Source organism: Salarias fasciatus, unplaced genomic scaffold, assembly GCF_902148845.1.
Source record: "Salarias fasciatus unplaced genomic scaffold, fSalaFa1.1, whole genome shotgun sequence".
Classification (NCBI taxonomy): Eukaryota; Metazoa; Chordata; class Actinopteri; order Blenniiformes; family Blenniidae; genus Salarias; species Salarias fasciatus.
The window spans coordinates 118,145-127,749 of NW_021941390.1; the positions used below are offsets into that span (position 1 = coordinate 118,145).

General features: G+C 44.9%; 1 protein-coding gene across 1 annotated transcript in view; it reads left to right on the forward strand.

Moving 5' to 3' along the window:
- Positions 1–7,172, forward strand: part of st6galnac (ST6 (alpha-N-acetyl-neuraminyl-2,3-beta-galactosyl-1,3)-N-acetylgalactosaminide alpha-2,6-sialyltransferase) — a 28,669-nt gene extending 21,497 nt beyond the window's left edge. The window contains 5 exon segments of the mRNA XM_030087597.1: positions 260–398; positions 473–576; positions 2,396–2,479; positions 2,641–2,740; positions 4,878–7,172. Coding sequence (XP_029943457.1) covers positions 260–398; positions 473–576; positions 2,396–2,479; positions 2,641–2,740; positions 4,878–5,048 — 598 coding nt within the window. The 3' untranslated portion in view covers positions 5,049–7,172.
- The last annotated feature ends 2,433 nt before the right edge of the window (positions 7,173–9,605 follow it).

Consider the following 9,605-nt stretch of genomic DNA (forward strand, 5'->3'; position numbering starts at 1 on the left):
GCTAGGCGGAGCCTTGGGGAGATGCTACATGCTAACGCTACTTTTCTAAGATCGCCAACCCTAGCTTTAATGTATTGAAAGACAAATGTGCCTTACCTCCCGATGCTTGTTACTCTGCTTTTTACCTTCTAGTTGAGGAGTAAATCATCCCGTCACTGTGTATTGTAATGAAAGATTCCAAAGAAACTGAATATTTCATTTGAAGTCAGTGTTTCCAGCCTCTTGTTCATGCTTGTGATTACATACTTATGATCTCCAGAACCAACGGAGCAATCATTAAGGGCTTTGAGCAGGATGTGGGGTCTCGGACCACCCACTACACCTTCTCCACAAACACCTTGATGAACTCCATGAGGAGCTACGCAGACGCCGGATACACTGGACCCCCAGTGTCCCAGGTGAGGCTTGAAACTAAGGCCATCTGCCTCGATCTGCCAGTAGAATGTGAGATGCATCTCTGCTCCCTCAACAGGAAACCCGTTATGTTTTCCTGCCAGATCATGACCGGGATTACCTGCTGGTGAAGGCGGCAGCAACCCACACGGTAGTGGAGAGGGGCCCCGAGAGGGACGAACGGTGAGCACCACCGTCTCCTCAATGTCCACAAGTCTTTTCCCTGTCATTTTCCATGCAACTGTGGCTACAACCACTGGGTGGAGTGCAACCGAAGATTGTCACAGATGATTTAATCCATGACTTTCTTGTGCTAAACTGATGACTGAGTTCATGACATGCTAGTGGTGGACTTTATTTTAGAATGATTTCTTGCTGGTTTTGTGCCACTTTCATAGATGGTTTGGACTTCATTATAGACGAGTTCACTGCAAATCTGATACAATCATACTCAGTTTGGACCGATTTGAAGTTACTTTCTGCCTGATTAGTTTGTTTTCTGAATAATGTTAGACTACATTTGTACCTGTTTTGGATGGGATTTGTTTTGTCGTCTTGGGTTATTTCATTTAGTTCAATTCAATTCAGCTTTATTTATATAGCGCCAAATACAACACAGTCATTTCAAGGCTGCTTTTACAGATAAAACCCAACAGATCCACATGAGCAAGAGGAGGCTGCAGAAAGGAAAAACTCCTTTTAAAAGGAAGAAACCTGAAGCACCAGGCTCAGATGAGGAGGAACCTGAAGCACCAGGCTCAGAGGAGGAGGAACCTGAAGACCAGTCTCAGAGGAGGAGGAACCTGAAGCACCAGGCTCAGAGGAGGAGGAACCTGAAGACCAGGCTCAGAGGAGGAGGAACCTGAAGACCAGGCTCAGAGGAGGAGGAACCTGAAGCACCAGGCTCAGAGGAGGAGGAACCTGAAGCACCAGGCTCAGATGAGGAGGAACCTGAAGCACCAGTCTCAGAGGAGGAGGAACCTGAAGACCAGGCTCAGAGGAGGAGGAACCTGAAGCACCAGGCTCAGAGGAGGAGGAACCTGAAGCACCAGGCTCAGAGGAGGAGGAACCTGAAGCACCAGGCTCAGAGGAGGAGGAACCTGAAGCACCAGGCTCAGATGAGGAGGAACCTGAAGCACCAGTCTCAGAGGAGGAGGAACCTGAAGACCAGGCTCAGAGGAGGAGGAACCTGAAGACCAGGCTCAGAGGAGGTGGCTTTCTGCTATACCGGTTGGAGTGATGGGATAGAAAATTAGAGATTGATTCTCTGAAACAACTCAGTGTTGCTCCACTCACAGCAGGTGGATCAACATGGGAGTCCTCAGATGGAGATCCTTGGGATCCAGAGAGAGAGGGACTCTGATTCATCAGAGAAACACTCTCTCTAATTACATCATCAGAGAGCACAACGTTAAAGGAATACTCCGAAGATTTTGGACCCATGCTCTATCCCTCTATCCCTATCATTTATAAAGTGAGATAAGCTCATAAATACCTTTTTTGTGTCTGTGCGTCCAGCGGCTGGCTTCCAGCTGTTAGCATCGTAGTTAGCTTAGCTGGAGGTGAAGAGGAGACAGAGCCGGACTGACGAAAGTGGACAAATCCTCCTTCCAGTGGTCCAGGGGACGGCGTATTAGCACGTGAAGTAAATCCCAATGGTTGTAAAACATTTTAAAAGACGTGTTTTCTTTCAATCCATTAAAATAGCGTTTTGATACTCACAGATCTGCACAAGCATAGCACTCCGCGGAAAGATATACCGGAGCACAGCAGCTGAGTCTATGGCTTCTGCTGCTGTGCTCCAGTATATCCTTCGCGGAGCTCTGCCATGTGCAGCCAAACTTTAAACCACACCGTGACTCACGGTCTGACTTTTACCGCTTGGACATTGAGCCCTTGAGCAATCCAAAGAAGAAACCCGATTTTCTGTTTCAACACAGTGAAAAGATCTTCCTCCCGAGAGTGACTCATCCTTTAGCCTGGTTTCTGTTCTTCTCTGCAGTCCATCGAAGTACTTTGGGGAAGACATATCGGCAGAGAAGCTGAAGATGTACCACCCAGATTTCATCCGTTACCTCAGAAACCGGTGAGCAGATTGGCTCTGTTGGGAATACGCTTCAATCAGAATTGTGCATTGTTCCATCCCATTTCAGTATAAAATTGCATCGTCACAAATTTCTTGGGTATTAAGGTTCCACTGAATGTCCAGTTCTGCAGACTTCTACCTGAGAAATATCCTTGTTTCAGATTCCTTCGATCGCATGCTATGAACACCAAATATAGGGATATCTACCGCCCATCAACAGGTGCTATCATGCTGCTGGCTGCACTGCACACCTGCGACCAGGTGAGACCTCCGCCCAGACCTCTGACCCCGCCCCCATCACTGACAGCAAGCAGCTTCTCACAAGTCTTTTTTTTTCCCAATCTTTTTTATTGAAGTTTTGCATAGAACAGTCAGTCATAACACTTATGTGAACAACAGTTCAAACAAGATTAACAATGACGGTTCTCTTTACCTAAATCAATCCCTCCTCCCACCCACCCTAATCCGGACACATTCAATCCATTCACTCTCACAACAGACACAGACACCGGTTACAAACAGGAAAACACAAAGTAAATAAACATAATACAGAGACAACAATTAATTTAAAGGTGCTGTAGGCAGGATTTTGCTAGTTAATGCTAATTTTTCTGTGTTTTCTTTGGATTAAATGTTAGAGTATCCATTGAAAATCCTTTAGGAGTGCAGCATCACTGCTCTACCGCGAGGGCGCAGCGTTTCCATCTCTCTCTGTTCTGAGCTGAAAAGGAATCTTGACAGCTCCAGGTATCTTTGACCAATCAGAAGAGCCTATGAGACTCTAACCGTGAATGGTCAAGGGGCGTTCGTCGCACGTTCTTGTGGGAGGGGTTAGTTACTTGTGTAAGGGCATAATGTCAGAGAAAACAGGACAGGATTGGCTGTGCTGGGTTTCAAATCGCCATCTTGCTTAGATAACCCTAACCAAGATGGTGGAGACGCTAAATCCTGCCTACAGCACCTTTAATTAAAAAAAAATACTAAAAATGAAATAAAATAAATAAATTTATTTTTTTATTTTATTTAACGTTTATTTAACCAGGTAGGTCCCATTGAGATTAAAAACCTCTTTTTCAAGGGAGTCCTGGAAATAAATAAAGGTACGTTTTGGATGCTTCGTAATTTTATCACAATTTTCATTGTGTAAACATGTACACAAGGGGAAAAAAAGAAAAAAAAGGTGGGGGGCACTCACTGGGTTTCCTCTACAATAGTCAGGGAGTCAATGTATGTCAGAAATGGCTGCCATATCACAGCAAGCAGCTTCTCACAAGTCTGACTGTGGTTGCCATTTCCTGCTTTGTGGGGTCGACTCAGTCACCACCAGATGTTCATGTTCCATCAGTCACACTCAACAAATAATCTACTGTTTCAACATCCAGATTAGACCATCTTCCTCCACTATTATCCAGATTACAGCGCATGTTCAATCGTTCAGGTCATGCTGGCACAAAAATAATCCAGACAGCATTGGTAAGTATTCTTCAGCCTGGGACACTGAGGCAGTCCAGGACTTAGTTTTGACTGTCATTGACAAGATGCCTTTCAGGTGAGTCAGTGTAATAGAGTATTGATTTTGAGTCTGTTGTTGTCTTCAGCAGTGAACACAGGAGCCTGATGCTGTTTTTTTCTGAATCTGGTTACCTCCGCCAAGGAGGTTATGCAATCACTTCGGTTTGTTGGTTTGTTGGTTGGTTGGTCTGTTAGCAACATTACGGAAAAAGTAATGTACGGATTGCAATGAAACTTTGTGGAAAGGGGGGTCTTGGGCTAACTTAGAAGCCATTAAATGTTGGTGATTATCCAGATCACTGTCTGGATCCAGGAATTTTTTCAAGGATTCTTTATCATTGAGAGATAGGGCAGTCTTTGACATATTTGGGCATAACTCAACAATAAATGACAAGGGGGCTTAGAGAACATTACAGCATCAGTTCTTCAATGACTCTAAGAGAGATCAGCTGCTGATCCAGATCACAGAAGTATTCCGGATACCAGGATCCAGAACAGACAAAAATAGGGGGATTCCAGAGTGTCAGTCACTGTGAGGAAACACATTGAGATATGAACATGCAACAAACTGCTTTTTCCATCCATTGTTTGTGTTGGGGAGAAATAAAATGTATTTTTATTATATATGGTGTTCTTATTGTTGTTGATGACTGATTTGAGCTGTGGCGGAAGTCTGCGCTCTCTGAGTGCCACATTCTAGTTCTTAAATGTTTTACGTGTCTCAAACCTGTTCTTCCACCTTTCTGCCGTGGGAACGGGGAAAACAAAAAACAAAAACAAAAAACCTTGGGAGGAACGAGTTGAAACATGAAACACAAGCACAGGGCCGCCAGGCTGAGGCATCCGGAAATGTTCCTGACGGCTGGTTTTTCTTCTGGTTTGGAAGGTGAATGCGTACGGCTTCATGACCCCAGACTACGCTCAGTACTCGGACCACTACTACGACAGCTCCTACCACTCGGTGGCCTTCTACATCAACCACGACCTGCGGATGGAGATGGCTTTGTGGCAGCAGCTGCACCAGGCGGGCCTCATTCGCCTCTACATGCACCACTGAACCCAGGGACGTCTGCACGGCATCGTCGGCAGGGGCTTCCAGCACTTCCAGCCTCAATATTTTCTGTTTTTATTTTGTTGAACAAAATTTGTTCTATAAAATTTTGAATTTTATTAAAATCTAGATTTTTATTTCTCAGAATTTTAATTTATTTTCCTTTTTTGTGTTTTAATCAGAAAATGTCAATTGTTTTTGTGATTTAACTGTATTTTTAACATTTTTAGGATTTTTTTCTTTCATCTTTTCCATTTTGTTTTTTTCTTCAATGGGGGAAGTTATGGAAGATGTTAAAAGAAGTCGATATGTTCAATTTAACTTTTGCACTTTATCATTAACTTTTGACCTTGTACCTAAAATTCTGAATGTTCATTTTCAATATTTCTGGTTTGTTTCATCCTGTATTTATGAAACTTAGAATTTTTGTGAACATCCAAAAATCAATTTGTTTAAAAAAAATCCCACACATTTTTTTCAACATTTTGTTGAATTAAGAGTACATTTCAAACGGTCACCTTGACTTTATTCCTAACATGTCATATTTCCCAAAAGTCAGTCCTCTTGAAGTTGAAGTAAAAAAAAAGTCTTTACTAACAGAATAGAATAGAGTAGCTTTTATAGTCATTATACAGGTGTACAACGAAATTGGAGAGCTTCTCCTTCAGTGCAAGGTAATAAGGTAAAAGTATAAATAATTACATGAAAGTTGCAGCAACCACAGCGGCAGAGTTGTCAATATTGCACATTTGCGTTTACGCTAGTGCCCTGAGTTGTTGTACAGCCGAGTTCAGGGTGGTGACGGCTCTCAGGAAGAAGTGGTTTTTCAGTCCGTTTGTCTTTGTTTTGATGCACTTGCCAGTGCCTGCCAGAGGGAAACGGGTCAAACAGAATGGACCTTTAATGTGAGATCTGCTGGAGACTGAAGTTCTGTGTCGGAAACGTCATTGTCTTGGACGTAAGGCTTAATTGAATAATGCTGACTTCTGGAGTCTGTTGTCTCTGACTGAAGGAAATGGACGAGCTGCTGTGGTTCTGCAGCTTTAAAGCATGCATGCACATGGCTGTTCCTGATCTGCAGGTTTAAATAGGACCAGATGAAACTGAAAGGTCTCACACAGGAACTCAGATGTTTCTCCTCTTTGCTCTCCAGATTTACTTTGATTGGAATAATCCATTTTATGTTTGATGTGCCCAGGGTACTTTGAGTGTCCAGTCCAATGGTTTACTGACCTTTCATATAGTTCATTAAGCTAGAAAAGTGTTATGAGTGAATCGGTGTCATGTTTTATGACTGGCATCAACATTTCACTTCAACATTCTTCCTGTGTACCATTTTCTACTGAACTTTGACCTTTGGATGCCACTAAAAATCTCTTTGTGGATTCAAGTCAGTCACCTGGTGACCTTTGGACTCAATTCACCTCAACAAACTGCTTCTTATTGTCCGTTCAGCCTTTTAAAGGAATGAATGATCCACATTTCAGCGACTTCACTGCTTTTGAACAACTGAACGTTTCCAGACAGGATCATGTTGTTCCACCCAGTGGGCTGACCAGGGTCCAAACTGCTGCGGAGCTGACCACTGGTTCCCACCCTCATCAGGTTCTGAGAGTGTGGATGGAAAGAAACAGGCGATCACTTTAAATCTGACTGGGACAAAGAATCAAGCCTGACTTTACTCATGATTTTCTTCTTTTGTTTCAAAAGAAGTTTTGTCTGTATTGATGTGGGCTCTGGTGGACCTTCAGTGCCTTCTAATGTGAATCAGCAGGTCACGATGGGAACGTTTTCCACACGCCGCTGGAACCTCCTCTTCTTCCCCGGGTTTGGATTTCAAGCCAGTCACTGAGGACTCGTCTGGTTTAGCCAGTGTACCTGGAAAGGCCTTTCTCTGTAAATACCACATCCTGTTGGACTGCGATGGAAAAAGAAACCAACCAAAAACAGAAAATCAGGGAATTTGTTTAAATGAAAACTTTTGTTCTTAATTATTGCGTCTGCAGACTTGTCTGGTGAGCTGAACCACTGACTCTTGTTTTGACACACTGCAACTGGCGGGGTGGAAAACCTCTGAATGTGTTGTTACTTTGTCAAATCTGTTTGAATATAAGTTATGGATGTAATTTTCAAAAAGTGTGGTGTCTTTTTTTCCATCTCTGAAGAATCAGAATCAGAATCATCTTTATTGTCATTGCAACAAGTTACCAAAGTTACAAGTGCAACGAAATTCCATGGGTTTTAAAGACGCCCAGGCAGCCAGTAACAGTGCTCCGTCTTGAAAAAGAAACAGAGTTAAAGGAACTCAGACAGAAATTGGGGGGGAGGGGGGTGGTGGTAAAAAAAAGATACATCAATTCAGATCGCAGCTCCAAGAGGGAGTCGTGATAAGAAGTGAGAAACCAAAAAAAGCCAACCTGCACAAACATAGCAAAAACACATGAGACAACTTGCTATCAAACTAGCGGCTCAGTGTTTGCTGCCTTCATTGGCGCTACACACCATCACCACCAGTCGTCAGCAGAAGAGAGGGGGGGAGACGTTGAGAGTAGGGGAGGGGGGGTTTGTGCAAGTGTGTGCTCTATCAGTTCGTCAGTCCGTGTATGTGTGTGTGGTTGGCCCGTCCTCTCTGCGCTCCAGCTGATGGCCTCCGTTGTCATGGGTATGTCCTCCAAGGAAGCAGTCCAGAAAGGGGAGGGTGATTCCAGGGGATCAGTTGTGGGAGATAGAGAGCGACCTCGTGTCCTTATCCTCTTCTGGGAGATGTTTGAATTCCAAGGGGCGCCAGATTCAGTCCGAAGGTTTCTTGGTATCTTGTTTGGGTCGGAAGAAGTCGTTGTGACCTTCCCGTTATCTCTGGTTCTCAACCGTCTCAGACAACAGCTGAGTTTAACCCTCTCGTGATGAAATCCATCTTGCGTCTCAGATCGTCCACAATCCCAGCAACAATGTCCATTTTTCGAGAGAGTTCGCAAATTCGGTCAGCCTCAGCTTTTGCCCGTTGATTAGAAAAGACCGTCCACCCTTGGGGCGACAGTAGCTCAGTTGGTAGAGCGGGTTGTCTTATAACCGGAAGGTTGGCGGTTCGATCCCTGCTCCCGCAGGCATAAAACTGGCGTTGTGTCCTTGGGCAAGACACTTCACCCACCTTGCCTAGTATGAAAGTTGTGAGAGTGAATGGTTGGTGGTGGTCGGAGGGGCCGATGGCGCAGACTGGCAGCCTCGCCTCCGTCAGTCTGCCCCCCCCCAGGGCAGCTGTGGCTACAGTAGTAGCTTACCACCACCGAGTATGGTGTGAAAGGGTGATGTGAAGTGCTTTGGGCTCTGTCATGCAGGGTAAAAAGCGCTATACAAGTGTAGTCCATTTACCCTTGGATGTCTTTTGTGGTGGCGGTCTTCTTAGTCTTCCAGAGGATCAGACCACAGCCCAGGCCAATCAGCAGCAGACGATCATCATAAATCCGAAAATGTAAACATCTTCTGCATCCTCTACGGACAGGGGAGCTAGACATATAACGGATCTCCATTGACCACGGGACTCCATCACATACCCAGCATGCCGAGTTCCGTCAGGGCAGACAGGCTCCCCCACTCCTGCACTTCTTTGGGAGAAAATCGTATCATTTGCGTTGAGAGACCAGCTGATCAATTCCATGGTTGAGATGTTTGATTCTTTGAAGAAAATAAAGTCAAGTGGTTGCTCTAGTCAAAAAAGACGAGACAGAGTGCTGAGCAGAGACAATAGGGAGGGAGAGAAAAATCAGGAGCAATAGGAAAAGCGTCCGCCTCCTCCAAGAGCCAGCACAGAAGGATGCCATAATGTGGAATTGAGGAACTCTCTGTCTCCCAGAACACAAAGGTGATAGTTGTGCTTCGTTGTTCCATTTTGTGGCTAAATGGAGCAAGTTGGCTTTGGTTGATTTTCAAGTCACTTTAAAATATGGTTTTATTTCCTCTTTTTTGAAAGCATTAACCTTTGCTGGGAGTTGATGTTTCTGCCTCTGAGTTCTGTACCCATTACAAACCAAACCAAAGAGGAGGAGACTCTCTGCAGAACCAGACTCGGAGGAGGAGACTTCCTCAATGGAACAGGGCAGTTATATCTCCCAGTTTTCCCCTCATGTTGTGTTCAGGGTGTCTGGTTAGTGTCACATGACTGTGTGGGGGTGTGGTCAGTCTCAGGTAGCAGAGGAAGCAGCCAGGTTGGGTGAAGTCCAATCAGCATAAAGGTTCCACCCCTTGGCTCCTGTCCATCTGTGCCTTCCCGAGCTCCTGTCCCGCCCTCCAGAGGTTGAGGTAAAGTCGTGCAGAACATGAGCAGCTGCTGTCTGAATGGTTTTTCTTCCAGACTGGGTGTGTATCTGGTGCTGGACAGCTGCTGCTGGCTGAAGCATGTTGGCCTCTGATGAAGAGGTGGGGGGATTATTCTGATGGTTGGGTCCAAAGTGAGGTCCCTTCCTGTAGCTGATATGCCTTGTGTTTTGTGTGTTTTGGCCTCCTCCTGTAAAGCTCTCTGCTCTGCCTTGCATCTTGGCCTCATGGCATTGTGGCATTTTGCCTCGG